The 20,291-nt window shown below is 42.0% G+C and overlaps 2 protein-coding genes across 2 annotated transcripts; both read left to right on the top strand.

The window, feature by feature from the left end:
• The first annotated feature begins 10,926 nt into the window (after positions 1-10,926).
• On the top strand, positions 10,927-16,248 carry LOC129351414 (lecithin retinol acyltransferase-like). Its single transcript, XM_055020277.1, is given in 3 exon segments — positions 10,927-11,106; positions 11,109-11,542; positions 15,523-16,248. Coding segments are annotated over 3 exon segments (711 nt in total). The 5' UTR covers positions 10,927-10,982; the 3' UTR covers positions 15,676-16,248.
• A 948-nt stretch (positions 16,249-17,196) lies between these two features.
• LOC129351406 (lecithin retinol acyltransferase-like) lies at positions 17,197-19,810 on the top strand. The gene is made up of 6 exons (XM_055020271.1): positions 17,197-17,401; positions 17,433-17,435; positions 17,689-17,792; positions 18,135-18,209; positions 18,419-18,571; positions 19,512-19,810. Exons 1-6 carry the CDS (start codon positions 17,206-17,208, stop codon positions 19,665-19,667), a joined length of 687 nt encoding a protein of 228 aa, XP_054876246.1. The 5' UTR covers positions 17,197-17,205; the 3' UTR covers positions 19,668-19,810.
• The last annotated feature ends 481 nt before the right edge of the window (positions 19,811-20,291 follow it).

Here is a 20,291-nt window from a genome sequence, read left to right as displayed (position 1 = left end):
AAATTTAATCTTTCAATGCATTCATGCTCTGATCAGATTCTATCAGCCCATAGCAGTTTAAACCAGGCTGTGGTGCCACTATGAAGTGCGGCTGTCCCAGGGTTTCTCAGACTCCTGACCTTTGGCCCATGATGTCACGCTCTTCAAAACTCCGCCCACTCCGCCATGACAGGCAGCAAACAACCAGCTCAGCCTAATTTCACTTGATTTAGTTGATTTCACTTAAAAATGGCCACAGACAGACAAACACTTTCTACAAGTTAACGATCTTATAGAAAAGTCTGATTACAAAGACATCAACGCGTCCAGCCATGGAGACACTGCTGCACCGTCAGGTAGCTAGCATCTGTCTTTTGTTGAGTTTTAATGCTGCTGGGGCTTAAGGGGAAATTCAGTTTATGACATATTCATATAAATCATGTCGACAAAGTGAGTGTTAAACTTAAAATCCTTCGCTTGTCTCCGTAGGTGTGATCGCTCGCCATCCTCTCTACTTCCCTTACCTGAAGAAGCACCTGACTTCTTCTGTGGTGGAGGACTACTTCTCTCACCTGATGGAGCCCGGCGTGCAGAACGCCGTCACACGGTGAGAACAGAGGCTCGTACTGTGGGACTTTAAGCACCAAGTTGAGCCAGTAAGGCTGGAAAGCAGAGCATAAAACACACTTCATCTCTCCAGGCTCTTTGTTTCTGAGCGCTGAACAATTCCTGCTTGATTTAATCGTAATGTTGTGATCCTGGAATAGAAAAACGTTTCTACAGGGAGGGTTGGGCTTCTGCTTTACATCTGACAAAATGTTTTAACCCCACTGATGACAGAGCGGACCGTCCTGGAGACAGAACCAAACTAAACGTACAATAAAATGTTTTCCTCCCTACATATTGAAAAACAAGCTCCAAATTAATACAAATATTCTTACATGTGTGGCCACTTTTTTCTTTAATTTTGCAAAACAATGGCAATGTTTTTAAGAAACATGTCTGAGTTTGTCATAAACATGTGAGAAACAGCCGACAAAACTACACAATCTTATTTTCTGCCTCTGGTGCAAATATAAACTGAATAACAAGCAGCTCATCAGTGAAATATAGGAGTTTGTTTTCAGTAAATATTGAATTAAATCGATTTAAAATGACTGATCATTTCACTTATAATTCTCCCATGTTTTAAAATTTGTACTTTCTCATCATTATGAAGGACTTAAAACAAGCCGACATATCTTGCTGAAATGTTACTGGTATGTTTTGCCTTATTTGAAGAGAACTGAGACAATAGAAACTCCTGGTTTCTGGTTCTGTAAGTTTTTTACATCAGATTAATAATCTGCATCAGAAATCTGTAATGGAAGTTTTTTGTGGCTCTTCATTAAACCGACGTCGATCTGCAGCTCCAGGTTTCTGTCTCTGCAGGTCAGTTGGATAAACAACATGTTGTTGTTCATTTAAAGTTACATTCACATAAATTCAGACACAATGAGAACCAGGTTATAACTTTCTGTTGTTTGAACTTTCAAAGTAACTGAGTGTTTAATCTGGAGCTCAGCCTCAGAACGTGGCGTGGTTCTGATTAGCCCAATAAGAGTTTCAGGCTGTAAATCCGACTGACCAGCGCCTCCTTTCACACCTCCAGCCGCCCCCCGCCGCCACAGACGCTTCGTTAGCGCGCCTGCTGCTCGTTAGCGCTGCGGGCGGCCGCGCTGCCTCACCTTTAAACGCTTACAGACACACCGCTCTGTTTCTGAGGGTCGCACTTCGCCGCCGTGCTCTCACACACACACACACACACACACACACACACACACACACACACACACACACACACACACACACACACGTTACACTGTAGTGGTGATTCAGCCGTTCATTCATCACATATGAACTTCTGGTAAGTCCCACAGCAGGTCCAAGAAAAACACGGCCAGGCATGAGCGCATGAGCCGAGCTCTGGGTTCTCACTGTGGGGTCTGTGGTTCCAGATTCACTCTGCCGGGGATTCATGGCCTCAACTTTGTCCTGACGAGCTCCCTGGGGGGGGGAGGGGTGGCCTCGCTCCGCAGCGACCCCCAGGTAACACACACACACACACACACACACACACACACACACACACACACACTCAGAGCTTCGTCTGCTCACTTCAAAGAGTGACCTCGGTGTCAAACCTTTACCTGAAGTTTTGCCTCTAAACCTGCAGACAGACGGGAACTTTCTGCTTGTTCAGCTGTTTTCTGACCCGTTTCTGTTTCCTGTCCTTGTTTTGACCACCTCTCCTCCCACATGAAGGTTAAACGAGTCCAGACACCTGAAGGTTCACTCAGCACTGAGGAATGTCAGGGAGCTGCAGATGAACCAACAACAAGTAGAAAACCTGCAAAAGAAAAGACAGATGATTTTCTACTGAACCTTTAAAATCTTATTAAAACCTTAAAGGTTCTTTGAACAGGCTGTGATATGTCTACGGTCTACACAAAACATCTTCATCACATTTTTGTACGTAAACATTCTTAGAGGATGAAACTCTGTTGAAAAGCAGAAGTAGCGCCTCCTGCACAATGAATAAAACTGCAGCAAGTCGTGTCTTGACGGTAAATCAACAACATAAAACTTGTTTTTCCAGCAGCCATTGTAACCAGCTGGTTTTTCAAACCGTGCATTTTTCAGTCAGCAAAAAACAAAGTTTTGTCAGAAATGTGTTGGGTGATTATTTTAAATGTCTGCTTTGTTTTTAGAAGCAGTAAAAACCCAAACAGTACAAAAATCCAGCAAAATGTGAATTTTTCTAATTGTTTCCCCATAAATCAGCATTTTATCACATTTAATCTCAAATTTCAACAATGTTCTCTAACGGAGCAAGAAAAGTTATTTTATAAATTAATAACTTCAACATAAATGCAGAAACCAGAGGATTTACTGTCTTCCATTAAATTTTATTTCAAAGTTTTGTTTGTTTTCAGTTGATGAAAATTGACTCTGAAGAACAGAATAATAATAATAGAGTTTTATTATTTTTAAAGCTTTGAATAAAATTTACTTCTGTTTGTTTTTACCTTCAGCTCTTCCAACATGTTGGACAAAATCAAATTAAAAAACACTTTATTGATCCCAGAGGGAAATTACTGACTTCACCTCCTTTCACTGGCATCTTTACTGATATTTTATGAGCTACGTTTATTGTTTTACAATGAAATGTTCAATCCGAGGTGAAACTTTGACTGAAACACTCATTTTGTTTTATTTGAACAGCTTCAGTTTTATGTCCTTGTCTCAGACATCAAACTGTTTGTGCAGGACTCGGCGTTCCCAGTCAGATCACCCAGTAGAGTCTGAACTCCCAGTAACTGCTGGCTGTGCTGTGACAGCAGCTCTTTGTCGTGTCACTTCCTCAGTGAGGAAATCCCTTCTCGTTTCAACAGTCGATTTGTTGAGGAGTTGTGAAATGCTCTGCTTTTGGTGCTTGGTTCTGTTTTAGTTGCATGTGGAAGGAAAATGTGGAAACGGTTTGTGAACAGGTTGATGTCCAATTCAGCTCAGATGCAGACAAACACTCAACGTTCCTGAATGTTGTTTCACTTTGCTGAATGCCACAGTAATGAGAAAAGGATGTTTTTTTCCTTTTGTTTGTGCCGTCAATGTCAGACGTTGACATGGACTTTGATGAATACGCCTTTAAGCAATTAGTGGAACCCAGATGAGGATGCTGTGGCTTCATCAGGTCCATTTGAGTTAAATCAGGCCAAACCACTGGAGGTATTGTAATGGGAAAACCAGATATACGTTGCATAAAGCTGAAAATCCTGATTACAGTTTGGAAATTAACTCAGGAACAAAGATTTCAGTTTTTAGTCCGATGGATCTAAAACTGACGTTTCAGTAAAGATAAGATCACGTCTTACCAAACCTGTCAACGTTTAAACATCATGTTTCTAAAGCTTTGGTAAACCTTCATGGCAGTGATACTGGAACCGTATGATTGTGGTAAAATGTGAGACTGTTGGGTTTTCTGTGAAGGTAAAGATTCACTGCTGGACTCTGCAGTCTGTATTATGTCTCTGTAACCTTAACTGGTGCAGATTAAAGCTGAAGCTGATTTAAATGTAATAACATGAATTCCCACGCTGACGCCTTGTTGTTTGGTCTTCCCAGGGAAAGGCCTTCGGTCAGATGCTGCTGGACCTGAAGCTGAAGGGACTGCCAGATCTAAAGTCCCTGGTGGACTGAACCGACATCCCGCTGGGAGACATGAAGGTGGACACAAAACATTTCACCTCAACAGGAACACAAAGGATCATTTACGCCTTCAGATCGGCTGAAATGCAGCTGCATTTCAGTCACAAACATTTGATTTATTGTTTTTATAACATGAAATTTGGCACAGATTCACAACCAAAGGAAAAACTCCAGCGATGTGTGGAGTCAGGTCGGCTTTGCATGACCGTTGTTCATGTTGGACTGCTAAACGAAAGTTTTAAAATAAATGAAGTCCACTGTCAAAAGAACTGAAGCGTCTAAAATCAAACCCAGCATTAATTTAAATTATTTTATCACCACTGAGCCGCAGTTATTTCCCACCAGAGCAAAGAGTAAATCTGATCAAAGCAGCCATTGTTTCTGTGGAACAAACCAAACTGTCATCAGCGTAAGTGATGATTCACTCAGAAACAACATGGAGGAATCAAATGCTTCGGGAATTCACAGAATGTACAAATCCTGACTGATTGCAAACATATTGATCCAGACGATACTGATCGATCAGGGAAACGTTACATACAAAAGCTGGCGGAGATAATAGCATGTTTAGCTAACTGTGATTTACAGGTCAAGTCCAGATTTCCACATTTATTAAACAATATTTTAAATACGTTTTGTTCTGATAAAGATATGTAGAATATTTTAAACTCAGTTTGTCATCATGTCGGCCTTAAAACCTCCTCATTCTGTGCAACATGACTCAGTGTTTCTGCTCAAATCTGCCAACCTCTTATGTTCACATTAATTATCATGTAACTTTAATATCTAAAATGCAGAAACAGTGAAAAGCCAGAAGTCATTGGACAGTAAGTGATGATACAAGGATGCTATACAGAGCCAAAGGGACAAAATGTTATCAATAAATGTTTCAATAAGACAATATATAGAACATATGATTAAAATGCAAACTAATAATAGCATGCAGATTATTTCTTGGTTTGTGTAACTCCAGTGACATTTGGTTAAAGGTTTAATGATGTATTTATTGATATAATTTTGTCCCTTTTGGCCCTCCGTAGGATCCAGCCTTTGTTGTTTGGAGGTGTAACTCCACCAGTGTTTCCCTCTAACAGTTAAAAAAATATCTGAGGTTAATTTTGGATGGTAGAGATTCTAAAATGTAAGAAGTGGTGAAAAATGTTGCTGTGTGGAAGTTAATATTGATTTTAATTTGAAAGGATCCCGGTCGCCATGGTTTCCTTTACACAAATAATATTCATATGTGGCAAAGAATCATTTCCTGCTCAGTTAGTTGTTCATGTGAAGAAAACATCAGGATGTTTTTAAGCTGATTGTTGCTGCAGAACCAAGAGAAACAGAAACAGTTTAACTTTCCTCCGTTTTGGGTTTTGCTGCCTTCTTATCCTTCTTTGCCTCGGGGGAGCTGACCTTTGACCCGAGCACTGGAGAGTTTTGGTTTGGGTTTCCTCTGAAGATGCTCCCGGCAGATATCAGAGGTGGCGCTCTCATCCGACAGGAACGTCGGTGTCTGGTTCACCTCGACCCGACCCGGCTCTGATGCTCAGCGCCACGGAGGAATGCGAGTCTCTCTCTCGCTCGCTCGCTCGCCCCTCCAGACTCGGCCGCCTCCGTCTCTGTTGTCATAATTGCAACCAGACTGAAGCTGGGAGTCGGAGTCAGTGTGCAGTTTAAACGTCTTTCTCCAACGTTTCCAGGGAACCTCTGCAGCTACTGTTCTGTTTACCTCTCAGCAAAACACTCCAAGAACCAGAAAACCTGAAGCATACACACTTTGTTTCCTTTTTTAGAACGTTAGGTGACTCGCACAGAGCAGCCTCCCTGACACAATAAATACACAGCGGCTCAGTAAACAGACTATCAAAGGCTTCGTCTGTCAGTGGGAACATAATAAACATCGACCCGTCAAACTCTGCAGACAGGATTCAGAGCAGGCTGTAAATCAGGACTCAGGGGAAAGTTCAGATCTGTCTGCCTTTGTTTCACAGCAACAGGACATGCAGAGCTGGTGTCACAGTAAAATCTTTAAGTGCTTGTTCTCATAAACCACAGCCGTCACCACTTTCATACGAACTCGTGACTAAAACGAGGTCTGGATTCACATCTGTCCCCCGTTTTCCTTCCCAGGACACAGCGAGGCGTCACAGGATCTGCTGATTGATTCTTTGCTCTCGTCGTTTTGTCATAAGAAACTTTCGCAAGAGACGAGATCTGGGTCAAACATCAGTGCTGTCAGCGGCACACTTTGACCCCGCCCGCGTGTGTGTCTGTGTGTGTGTGTGTGTGTCATCTTGTTCTCTCTCAGATCTAAAACACAAGGGAGTTTCTTCAGAACCGGCCCAAGCGTTTAACTGGAACAATAAATCTGTAATCTTGTTACCTCAAAAAGAAACCAAAAATGATGGTAAATTTAAACTTGACAGGTGAAGAAATAAAGAAAAGCTGTAATTTCAAGCAAACATCGAAAGAGATCTTTTACAGTTTGACGTAATTGCATCTGTTCTTGAAATGAAAATTAAGATCTTTTTGTGATTTTATGCTTGTATCAGTTTTTCTGATGGAAAACAGAATGGATCCCTGTAATATTTACCAAAACTACGAGCTGCAGACAAACAGAACAAAACTCACACAGAAAGAATCCAGCTTTTATAAACACAAATCTTCGTTAGTTATTTATATTTCCTGCAGCTTATGAATCATTTCTGCATTTATTAAAAACAGCAAAACTTTGAAGATACAGAAGAATTTTCAGTTCAAGTCAGAAATATGTTTATTTTCTCAAAGGGAAATTAAATCCTGTCTTCAGTGTCTTTTGATAGTGATGCCCCAGTAGCAGTCAGTGTTGAAACGGCTCTATGTGTGCCTCTGACTGAAGACTTTTGCTGTCCAGCTGTCAGATGAGCGTTATGACAAGCTAACAGGCAGCGCTGCTAATCAATTCGCTCGATAATCGGCCAAACGTTCAGCAGCTCAACTCAGAAATCAGATCTCCAACACGTCGCCACCGGAAACGACGTTTTTATTGATTCCAGATCGGAAAATCTTCCTAAAAACAATTCAGTGAAGGAAGAGCCGTATTGGTTTCCCTCATCTGTGCCAAACTCCATGAATATCCAGGCTGTTACCAACAGCTGCTAATCACTGACTGTTGATGGAATCATTTTCCGGTGCTTGGTTGTGTAATCGATCGTTATTTTCTACATGATTTCAGTCGGAGACTCAGCCCTGTGGAACTCCAGAGCATTTTAATGAGTTTTAATTAAAACGTTTCTGTTTTTCCAGCTGAGCGATCAGCACTTTATTCAACACGAGGCCTTCATGGATCCGTTTTCTCTAATCAGATTTTAACCTCGTAATTAAACATCATGTGATCATTAAATGTGAAATCTAAGAAGCAATGAATGAAAACCGGATTCACACTCCTGCCTTTTTATTTGATCAATGTAGAAATTAGATTTTGTTCAGATTTTGAATGTTTAAATGCCTTTAATGCATGATGTATGAAAGTGCTTTTGTAGACAAACTGATTAAATTAAAGATATTTTTACCAAAACTGAAGTTTCTTCTTCCTTGTCTTGAACTTTTTAATGTAAATGTTTTAAACATAAAGTCGTGTGAAGCTGCATTTTGTTCAGTTTAAGAACGAGAGTCCAGCTGATCGTCTTTAACTGGTTTCTGCAGACAAACGTAACAAACATCCATTCATTCCCACTTTGAACAGGATTCCTGCCAACTTGTCCCGCTTATCGCCAAAACTACCCGATGCTGGAAGCTTCCTTTATGGCGACTGATTAATGGCCGTCAGACTCAGCTCCCAGATTCCTGGACAGAAACGTGCTAAAGGAACGGTTTGCTCCACTGTGAACCCTCCATTGTTATCGGCTGGTTTTACAGCAGCATGTCTGATTCGGTTTGCAAACAAAAGAGCCAGACGCTCAGATTAATCAAACTTTTCTGTCACGCCGTCATGGCTGAGAAAAGGAGATAAATTAGGTCTGTCGGTCGTTTATCTTCCCGCTTTGTCCTCGTTTCAGCCCCGTTTTGCCTTTGTGTCCAAACCTAAAACAGCCTCCAGGTTTTATTTGTCACTTTGTCACCAAAGTTTGACTCCATGAAAAGCGTTGAAGAAAATGAACAAATGAAGGAAAAACTCATTTACTGTCTTTAGTTTTTAATGGTTTACACATTATTATTTTCTACATATCAGAGCTAAATTAGCCTTTGGAAACTGAAAACTTTCAGGAATGGAAACATGGACCTATTTATTTTATTCCTTATTTTTAACATTTTACATAATAATTTGATAAAAAGCACATCCAGGTTTCACTATAGAGACATTTAAATCATCCATAAGTTCAGATTTGACCCCAAACTGTTTCTGGTTGAATATTTTATGGGGAATTTCTCTCCAAATTTTTCAGGTATCAATACCATTTTTTATTCAATTGAAAATATTCTAAAGAAAACGCAGCTGATACAAATAAACCATAAAACAAACAACAAATGTTTGTCAGTTTAGAGCTCAAAACCAAACAACATGGATTCAAAAGCACAAAGTCTTTCCAAGTATTTTTGGTTTAGTTTCTTGTGCAAATATCTCAGTACAACTGAAATAAGACAAACTGACTTGAAAGTAAATGTTCTTAGTAAATAATTTATAGGAAACGTTAAATAATCTGTAAGAGTAACTGCACTAGTGCTGCTTTATCAATATGAAGGAGTTATTTATTTATAACAAGCCCTATATTTTGCTAAATGTTGCTTGTAATTCGTTTTGTCCTCTTTGAGGTTTGCTGAATTAAACCGGACCAGATTGTTTTTGCATCCTGAAACCGGATCCGTCCTGAAGTGAGAGGATCAGCTGCGATCTCCTGTCAGAGGCGTCACTCGCCTCCTTTCACCTCCTCACAGCCGGGGTCACATCAACACATCCATTCAGCATTTCAGATCTCTCCTCACTCATTCAGCTCCAGGCGGGGGGCCGGGTGGGCCCGCTCCGCATGAGTCCCGCTCCGCATGAGTCCCGCTCCGCATGAGTCCCGCTCCGCATGAGTCCCGCTCCGTCTCCATAATCTTCCCCTAATCCTCCCAAATCCCCTTCTCCCACTCGGAGGAAGACGGAAGAAAAGCTTTGGTAACAAAATGAGAAGTGAATCACAAGTAGCTTTTTGCTAATCAGACGGTTCAACCCATCATGAACATGAAACCACAATTGAAAACACAAAACTCGGTTTGTTCTCCTTTCTGGAGATGAATCAGAAAAGAGAAAACGAGGATCAGCTGAAAACAGTTTTTCCTTCAACATGAAGGCAGGTTTTCTGAAGTAACGTCCAAATTTAGTTTTATTTTTCTCAGAAATTACAAACTAATTTGATAATCTTTATCAAAATAAAGCTGATATTTCAGGGACTCATTCAGAAGTTAAGCGTCACAGCATGTTGCTGAAGTTTATAACAGATTTTGTTTCTTCAGCTGAATCCTGACCAACCATCAGTCTGTTCCTGCTGGAAGCATTTTCTGTTGTTTTCTGATTTTGGTGACTTTGTGATTTGCAGGATGTTTTCTCAGCTGGGAACAATCAAACCGATTATGAACCAAAATCACAACATTTGCTCCATTTCCAGCTGCTTTCACACATCACTGACTCAAAGCAACCTGTAAACCTGAGCTCAGTGATGTCATCATTGAATCATTCCTTCTTTTAATGAACCTTCCAACTCAGTTCAGTTCATTTAATCAGAACCGGTTCACCGGATCAGTGGAGCAACAGAAAGTCTGTTTCCAGTGGTTATAATCCAGGACAGTGTGAAGCCGGGGGGTCAGAGGTCATTGTGAGGTGTTAACGGCCCCGTTAGGCTGCATGGTCCAGGATGTTGCAGGTGTGAACAGGAAGTGGACCTGCAGCGGCTCCTGGCTGACCCGTTCCCACAGAGCTGCTGACGACTCGTCGTCAACATTTGCTGCTCTGACTTACGGCTCAGAACCGTTTGGTTGGCATCAGGCTGGAGCGGAGGCGGTTCTGTTACGACCACAGCAGAGGCCGGGTTCATGGAAGGTCAACCTGTGGCCCTACGGAAGCCCAGAGGAGCCGAACAGAACCAGAACCAACTGAAACACGGTCAACTAAACTTGTTATTAATGTAGTTCTGTCCTGCAGGTCAAATCAATTATTGCTCCTGTTTTCATCTTCCAGTTTTTATGATTGTTGATTCCAGAGAAAGATATGGAGGCTGAGGGGGCGGAGCCAGATTAAAACCTTTAGGCCCCGCCCACACGGACACCATCCAGGTGTTTGATGGGTCAGACTGAAAATCCACAGCCGCCATTTTACCAGAAATGGATGGATGATGGATGATGCATCCATCCATCATCCATCCATCCATGGATGGATGATGGATGGATGATGGATGGATGGATGGATGGATGGATGGATGGATGGATGGATGGATGGATGGATGGATGGATGGATGGATGGATGGATGGATGATGGATGATGGATGATGGATGGATGGATGGATGGATGATGGATGGATGAATGATGGATGGATGGATGAACAGATCAGGAGGTTGTGGGTTCACAGTTTTAACTGTATTAACTGGTTTAACTGGGTGAACTGGTCTCCTGTCTCATCCCCTCCCTCTCCTGTGACACGCGCGGCGCGCCCCGCTCCCGCACGCCCCCGCAGTAAAAGCAGGCTTCCCGCGGGGAGCCGCTCAGACTCTCTTGCCAGACGAACCCGCATCCTGCCGCCGCCATGCTGGACAGCCTCACCTTCCTCCTGGAGCGCCTCTTCCTCCTCGCCCACATCAAGCTGTCCAGCCTGCTGCCCCCGCAACTGGCCCGCAGCTGTGACCGGGAGGAGCCGCTCCCGCAGCCCCCGCGGCGGCAGCGGCGGCCCCGCACAGGTTCCAGCGCGGGGACCTGCTGGAGGTCCCCCGGACTCTCTTCACGCACTTCGGGATCTACCTGGGCGACAACCGGGTGGCGCACCTGATCCCGGACATCCTGCCGGCGCTGAGCTCCGACCGCCGGCAGATCCAGCAGATGGTGACCAACAGCCGCCTGCTGCTCGGCGTCCTGTCCAAGCGCGCCAGCATCCGCCTGGACTCGGTGGAGGACTTCGCGTACGGAGCCGGGATCCTGCTGAACGCCATGGACCGGGCGGTGCCGCTCAGCCCGCTGCCCGGGGAGGAGGTGGCCCGGCGGGCAGAGCGGCTGGTCGGCGGGGTGTCATACAGCCTGCTGTGGAACAACTGCGAGCATTTCGTCACATACTGCCGCTACGGGACCGCGCAGAGCCTGCAGACCGACCAGGTGAGCTGCCCTTTGACCCCGGTCCATTCAGCGGTTCATTTACCAGTTCATTCACCAGTTCATTCAGCAGTTCATTCACCAGTTCATTTACCAGTTCATTCACCAGTTCATTCACCAGTTCATTCACCAGTTCATTCAGCAGTTCATTCACCAGTTCATTCAGCAGTTCATTCACCAGTTCATTTATCAGTTCATTCACTAGTTCAATTCAAATGATCTTATTTGAGTCTGTAAACTCCAGTTGATGATTCATTTATTACTATTTGACATTTATTTCAATAATTGATTAATTAATCAATTATTAACTCATTTCAGCCATATTACACACACACACACACCCCCCCCCCCCCCCCCCCCCCCCCACACACACACACACACACACACAGTAATTTTTATGGATTTATTTGGGTTTCATGTTTTGATATTAGAACATGATTCTGTCTCTGAATGATCAGATAAAATTTCTTTGTGTTTCTGTTTTGCGGCGTGTTGACAGAGATCAGGTGATCTCTGATGGTCCCAAACCCAACATGGCCGAGTCCAGACCGCCACCCTCTAAACCTCCGTCGCTCCTGAATCATTTCCTCCTAATCTTTTACAGCCTCTTTAAATCATGAATTCTGCACCATTTGTTTATGCTGATATTTATCGTTAATGGCTTGCCATACTGACCTGTCGCTGAAAGTCTGCAGAAGTTTCCTGCTCACAGGAATCTCTGTGTTTTTATGAGACATAACGTCCTGCAGCAGGAGGCCACATGTGTTCACGCATGTTTGAGTTTTCAGCCTCATAAAACGCTGAAGGTTTTTGTGAAACAACTTTATCCTGACTCACTCTGCAAGAGCAGCAGGACTTTATTTTACACTTTCTCATCATCCAGGTGAATCTCTGCTGGACTGAAGTCTTTTGTTGCTGATTTGTTTGCTATTTTGCACTCAAAGCCGCAGCAGAACATGTCTGGACCCGGTTTGCTCCGGAGAAACTCAAAGATGCAAGAAGAAGAAGAAGTTCTGCTCACTGGAACCAGAACTGATTGGAGGCAAACATTCACACGGCATATTTAATACAAACTGATGAAGTGCTACATTTATTTATTTACCTTTATTAAAATGCATGGTTTATCCTTCATGATGCCATTTTTAATCATATTAGGTCCAAAATGATGAAAAATCATTTAAAAAAACACAAAAAATCTTACCAGGTAATTTTGGTTTAGTTTAGTTCACTTGAAATAACTTAGAGATTTTTCAGATTGTGATTCTCCTTGAAATCAATAATTCCTTAATATTGATGAAAAAGTTTTAATTTCACTGGCTGATTTTTTCACTTGTAACGAGACATTTTCCATGTTATAAGTTAAATAATTTACCTGTGAAACTACAACTTTTTCATCAATATTAAAGAATTATTAATTTGAAACAAGCTTTTATTTATTCCTGAATAGTTTCATCTGTTTTGTTTTAGTTCAAGTGAACTAAAATATTTGCAGTAGAAACTAAACTAAAAATTCTTGTTTTTTGCAGTGAGCAGCAAACTAAACCAGCTCATTTTTTACATAGATGCTGATTTGATTAATTCGTCCTTCTGCCTGATAAAAACTTTAAGTTTAGCAGTGAGTTGATGCAGAAATGCTGTGCTTGGCTTCATGTGAGGATATACCTCGCTGTGAACCACTCCTCAGGAGACTGAACTGTTCAGGATGGAAATAACGACTCATGGAGGTTGAACAGCCAATCAGAATCCGTCCTCCTCTGTTGGAGCCGGGTTTACATGGAGCAGGAAAATCTGGGTCGCTCCTCGGAAAAGTCCTGAGAACAAGAGCCGCATTCAGACCCGAGCCGCCTGCCAGCAGCAGAGAGTCACTCAGTCTGCACTGTGGATGCTGATGATGATGGACGACGGCCGTACCGGCCCTTTAAGCCGGCTCCTCGGGGCCCGGGGCCACGCCTCTCTGCGGTCGGTCCAGGACGTGTTTCACTGAGATGACAGCTTGACACTTCAGCTGGATTTGGGGAACGTTCCCTCATCTCTGCTGCTGTAAATCAGATGAAGGTTCATTTTTCACTTCCTGTTTGAGCCTTTAGCACTAATGCTGTTCTTAAACAGGAATTTGACTGACTAGCTCAGATATGAAGGTTCTGAAAAGTTTTCATAAGCCATAAATAAAATGATTTTTTAACAATATATAGATATAAAAACTTTTTGTTTGTAAAAGTGTTTCTAAAACATGTTTTTGTCATTCAGTGACGGTCTGGTGTTTCCGTAGGTTATGTGCGCTTTGACCCCAAATAATTGAAATCTGTGGATCAGAAAATATGAATTGCTAATAAACGACATTCAATTGTATATGGGAGTTTGGCATGAATGTTGTTCCCTATTGATTCATTGACTGTGGCTGCTTACGTGTCTGAATATTGCTGTTGAATAGTTGAGTATAAAGTATGTCAGCCTGGCTGTACATAATGCAGAGCAGACTTCTTTAACTTAGCCAATCAAATAGTAACTTCTGTGAAAGAGAGATGGCATCGTTTTCATTTTGGGTTATGAAAACTGTATAAAAGTCAGAAAAACATTCATATTTTCTTACGAACACGCTGCCAACCAAAGGACTTGACAATGACAGGACAAGAAGACAAGCCTTAGAAACGCAGTTATGGCACAACTTCCAGAAAACTTTGTAGTGTGAGTTTGGCTGCCGTCCCTGAGGATGTGCCGCCCTGGGTGGAGAGCCTTATTGCCTCTAAATGAAAAAGCACAACTGAATGTAACACAATCTTCTGTAGCTGCTTAAAGCTGCTAGCATGTCTTCTTGATCAGTGTGATGATTTAAAGGCAACTTCCAGACATGAAGAGTTTAGTTGTTAAAAGTTTTTATGACCAACATCCAGGTGAATAAAGGTGATAAATAATTAGCTTGTTGTTGCTTGGTGTCTCCAACAGGCTGGTTTTCAGTTTCACACAGTCAAACTCAGAACGATGGCGCATTATTGACATTTTGGAAACAAAGCGGAGCTAAAACTCAGGCTGATCAGACCTTTGTGAGCAGAGCGGCAGCGTGTTGACCCCTGGCAGCACAGGGTCATCCAACCTGATGTTTACTCAACGCTGGGCCCCCGGGAGGCTCCTTTAAGAGCTCCTGTTGGCCCTCGGCCCCCCATTCCTTAAACCTTTACGGGCTTCTCTCCGAGGCGGCACACAGGTCAGATGTTTGGGTTGGAAATTACAGGAAGTGAAACTCGATGCAGGGAAAGTCTGTCAGCAGCAGGAGGGAAACCGCAGTCTGCCTTTTATCCAGGCTGTAATTAGCATTTCAAATGTCATTTTCTTACAAATATGGGAATAATTTGTAGCGTTTCTAAAACCTCTGTGGGTTTTTGTGTTGCTGGTGTTTCTGTATTGTTTCTAGAATCAACTGGAAAAAATATTCATTCCCTCTTGATCTGGTCCACATGCTGCAACCTCACAGTTCAATGTATGTTATTGATTTTTCTCATGTTATTGACCAAATCTGATTAGTTTCTACCAGCTTCCTTAGTCCATGCTGAAGAAATGCATCCACTTAGCATGACACTGCCGCTATCATGTTTCACTGGGGATGAAATACATGGACGTTTTGATTTTAGAGTGAAAACATGTGAATAATAAGCCTAAAAAAATCAATACAAGTGGAAAAGTATCAGAAGTGCTGAAATTCTTTGTCTGTTTTCCCTTTAAAAGAGATAAATATTCAGGCAGTGAATTAATAAAAACATGTTTCCTAACATTAATGAATGTTAGTTAAATGCGGATTAGAAAAGCCGGTTTTCAGACAAAGTCAGTTCAGCATTGTTTTGTTTTATTTTATTTTTATAAATCAAGGTTTTTCTGTTAATGTTTTATGTGGCTGGCAGGAAGGGAGAATTTGTCCATTCCTGCAGAAACGTGACCTTTTCCGGAGAGCATAATGGCTTCATGTGACCGTTCTGTCTGTGTTTCTGCAGTTCTGTGAGTGGCTGAAGTCTCTGGTCCGGGACCAGCGCAGCGTGGTTCTGACCGGCCTGCTGGGCCTCCTGTGCATGGCGTGTTTGGGCGTGTCCCCCGGCACCGCCCTGCCCTCGGCCCTCATCCCCTTCACCCTGTGGATGGCCAGCTAAGAGGCCGGCTCAGAACAAACCCAGAGACTGTTCTGGAAGACGGGAAACATCTGGCCTTTAACTAGACCGTGTAGGTTTTAGGAGGAGACGGAAACTGTCGCCTCGTCTGATTGATCTGGAAGTAAAAACATTTTCTGCTAGTTTGGACACTTCTCACTTTGATATTCTGTTATTGTTTTTATTTTCTCTGCTGCTGAATAGAAACTTCATTTGATGATTATCAGCCAATCAGAAGAGAGAAAGGAACCAAACAGCCGCCTGAACATTTTAGTTCAGATTTTAAAGATAAAAATCACATGAAGTCTGCTCTGTTTCCGGTTCTAGCAGGTGGATCTGAGTAAACGTTGCTTTTCCTCCAGGTTTCTCTTCTTCTTCATCAGTTTTGGCTCCATTTCTTCTCAGTTCTTCGGGAATCTGTTTGGTTTTCTGGTTCTGCCTGAAACCTGGTGAAGATGTAAATATCTGTAAATATCCTTCAGGACCTTATTGTTTCCTAACAGTCACAAACTTTTTTAACGTTTTATAACTTGTTATATTGTGTTTTAATGTGTAAATAAAGGAAATAGAAGAAGAGAGTGTGTGGGTTTTTTTCTCAATTGTTACATTTATTATAACAAATTTACCCAACTTTGATTTTATTCTATAAATATTTGATTTATTTTCACTTCCATATTAAAATATGAAAATGTCTTCAAAATTATCACTAAAGCAAAGTAATTAAAATTTTAAAAAGCTGTGTCAGCACTTTTCTTTCCAAATTGTTTAACTGAAAATTGCTTGAAGTTTTTATTTATTTATTTTTATCTCCATTGAACTCATTATTAGCTGCTCAGCTGTTATCAGGGTTTGTTTGCTGTAAGATTATTTCTAGCCAGATTCAATCAAATGAAAATAAAAACAGATTTTCTTCAAATCAAATATTAATTTACTTCCCTGTGTGAGAAGAAATGAATGGAAACTATTTTAATCTGTTGTGTTTATTAGTTTTATTTATGGTCTTTGGCTGCTTATGCCTGCTAACTTTTGTTCATCATAATCATTTTGAACTGTAAATAAACATGATGACCTCATTAATGTGAGGTTATTTATAAGCAAATTTTATTTTTAAAAATTAAACTTTATAAACTCTATAAGCAGTTTTTAAAAAGCTCATCTGTTATATTAATGAAGTTTTTACATTATTTATTTGACCTGATTCTTTTCGTTGGGCTCCTTGGAGCCTGACGCCCCCTGCTGGCTAACATGGAGACTGCATGACAGTGTTGGCTGAGTGATGAAGACGACCTGCTCTTCATCTCATGTTCTGTGACAGGAGTTGAAAGTTGCTGTGAAGTTCTTTATAGGTTTTTATCATAATGTTTGGTCACTTCTCATCTGTTTTGATCCTTTTGGACCCAGGAGGTCAGAAGCTGAAGCAAACAGCGCCCCTGTCTGTCTGAGTTCCTCTGGTTTCAGGTCAGATTTGGACTCTAATCTCTGATCCTCCTGGATAAAACCTCCAGTTTCTCTGCGACCCGCGTCTCCTGCACCATGTTTCCCCTGCGGCTCCTCGCTTTGATCTTCGTCTCCTCGGCAACCGCTGACCCTTCACCTGAGGAGAAGAAGAAGGATGATGATGATGATGATGATGAGAAGGACAGGTATGACCTGGTGTTCATGAGGGGAGACCTGCTGGAGGTTCCCCGGACTCTCTTCACTCATTTTGGGATTTACCTGGGAGGAGGCAGTGAGTCAGACGCTGCGCTCTGATTGGTCAGGAGGTAAAAATGGGCCATTTGAATATTTCTTGTTTTTGTCACTTTGCTTCTTTCTGACGTGTGACGTCATTCTGCCCTTCAGAAATATTCTTTATAATTTCTGTCTTTCTACCATTTTCTTTCTTAATTTGCCTTTTTTTATTTTAAAATTTCCCTGTTAATCAGTTTGTATTCATTTGTAACATTTATTTTTCATTCCTTTAATTGTTGTCTGTCTGTTATTTTACGTATTTTTGCCTCCATGTTCCCTCCAGAGTGGCTCATTTCATCCCTGACATCATGCCCGTCGTCTCCACCAACCAGATCCGGATCAGACAGATGGTCACCAACACCAGACTCATACTGGGAGTTCTGGCTAAGGTGGACTGTTATTTTCTGAAGCTACAAGGATCTAGAGAGCGTACAAAGATGTATTTTACATCATTCACAGCAACACTGGCAGCATCAAACTTTTCCTTTGTTTAAAGTTGCAGTTTCCCTTCTGACCTGTGAGCGGCAGTGTTGCTCTGCAGTTACAATTCAGAATACAATCAGCCAACATAAACAGACACTGTTTATGAAACAGTGTCTGTTTTATAAACAGCCTGTTTTATTGTGTTCGGACCCCACGAGGCCCTTAAATATGATTTAATCTGCTGCCTCGTTGTGTGTTTGGCCCTCGACTCTTTGATAAAATCCAGCCTAACGTGTTCTGGTGTGCAGTGTGGCAGCGTGAGGGTGGACTCAGTGGAAGACTTCGCCTATGGAGCCGAGATCATCATCAACCCCATGGACAAGGTGACCCTGGTTCAGTTAAAGCTCTGACGTCATTTATACAATAGAAAACAATGAGTTTATGTTAGTATCCATGAATCCATAAACCAAGGGTCCTTAAAGGTTCAGGGAGTTCTGGGTCTGATCCATGTTGAATTATTCCGGGTCATCCTGAATGAATCTGGAGGTCTCTTGATGGTATTAATCCAGGTTTTAATGTGTTCTGCCCTCAGATGAGCAGCTGTGCTGCGCTGCAGGGAGAGGAAGTGGCCCGGCGGGCCGAGAAGCTGCTGGGCGACGTGGCCTACAGCCTTCTGTGGTACAACTGCGAACACTTCGTCATGTACTGCCGATACGGCACCGTCATGAGCTTCCAGACCTTCCAGGTGACGCTCCACAGGAAACCCCAACAGTACAGTCCAAATTCAGTCGACTTCATGGCACATGAACTAAAATCTGTTACAAACCCAGGTGGAGAATAAAAGCGACTGCGTTTTTGTTGGCTCTCAGGTTTTCCAGCAACACTTTAACCTTTGCTCCCTGTGGCAGATTAACAGCGATCACCGATCAGACCAGACGCTTTCTCTGGTTGGGTTAAGCTTTGCATTGCAGCAACCGTTCGTCTGTGAAAGCTTCATTGTTTCAGCAGATTCTTTGTGTGATTAGGAGGTTGAGAAGGAATTAAGAAGGAGCTAACCAGGCTGCATGGAGCTGGAGAACTGGGCTTGAAACTGCATCAGTGGAGCTGCAGCCAGGCGACAGAGAAGGAAAATCACGTCAGGATTACACAAACATTCATTTAGTGGATGTCAGGAACATAATGTTCAGACCTGCTGCAACCACAGAGGATTATCTTCATGACCCAGACCGTAGGAACGGCTGCAGGTTCTCTTGGTTTTCTTTGGGAGTGGCTGGAGAACCCAGAAACACTCGGAGGGAGTTTCATTAGCTTGGTTTCTGTCCAACTGTCATGTCGTGAAAAAAGGGGCAAAATGCCAGTCAGACGTGTTTCTATCAGCTGGTTTGGAGAAAATCAAAATAACTGAATCGTCTCTAGAGTCATTGCACGGTGAAATGTCGCCATCTAGTGGCCGTTTTATGCAGCGTGGATTTACGTATGTGATACAATTTAGCACTGAAATATAGACCTGAACTTTTTATCATTATTTCTCCCTCCAGGAATAATGTTCTCTTTCACTTCAAACTTGTTGAAGCTTGTAAAAGATTTTCTGGCAATAGAACCGAACAGAAGTGAGACAGAAGAAAAGAAGGAATGAGGAAAACAGATGACAGATTGCTGACGGTTCTCTGGTTTGTCTCCATCAGTTCTGTAAGACGGTGAGGAAGCTGCTGCTGAGTCGAGGCGTTGCCAAGATTACGGCAGTGCTGGCTGCTTGTCTGCTGGTCTACCTGCGGGTTATGAACACCTGGTCGGTCCTGCTGGCGGTTCTGCTGCCTTTCCTCCTCTGGATGGCCTCCTGATTGGACACATGACCCGGACCCTGACCCGGATCCTCAGAGATGATTTATTTTGACCAGCAAACCAATCTGAAATTTAAATTAGTCCTGATTGTTTTCATCAGAGAATCTTTCATTGTTTTTGATTTATAATAGATCCCAGACATATCCTGTCAAATAAAAGTTTATTTATTTACATTTGTTCAATGTTAAGATGTCTTAACGGATGGATTTTGCCAGAACATTCTCATAAATCCACCTCCTTTGGATTGCACCCGTTCTAAATATTGTTTCATACGATATTCTTCATACATTTCTTGCAAAATAATTGTGATAATATGATTTATTCTTGAGAGATCAACATCCTTGATTCACATTTCTCTCAATCACATGATAGAAAACTACAACTGAACAAAATTGTCCCAAATTTATTTGCAAAAAAGTTTTATTAACTTAACATTTGATTCCCCTCATGATTTTGTTTACATTTTTTATTAAGATTTCAAATTTATATTCTTGTTCAACTTTCAGTTAATGTAAGTATTCAACAAATTAATAATTTTGTGTTTTTAGCTTTATATAATGAGACTTAAAGTTTACTTTGCTTATTTTATTCTATTTTATTTTATTTTCATTTTTATTTTCGCA

Source organism: Poeciliopsis prolifica, unplaced genomic scaffold (assembly GCF_027474105.1).
Source record: "Poeciliopsis prolifica strain line A6 unplaced genomic scaffold, Auburn_PproV2 SCAFFOLD066, whole genome shotgun sequence".
Classification (NCBI taxonomy): domain Eukaryota; kingdom Metazoa; phylum Chordata; class Actinopteri; order Cyprinodontiformes; family Poeciliidae; genus Poeciliopsis; species Poeciliopsis prolifica.
This window is presented reverse-complemented; position numbering and strand designations above follow the sequence as displayed.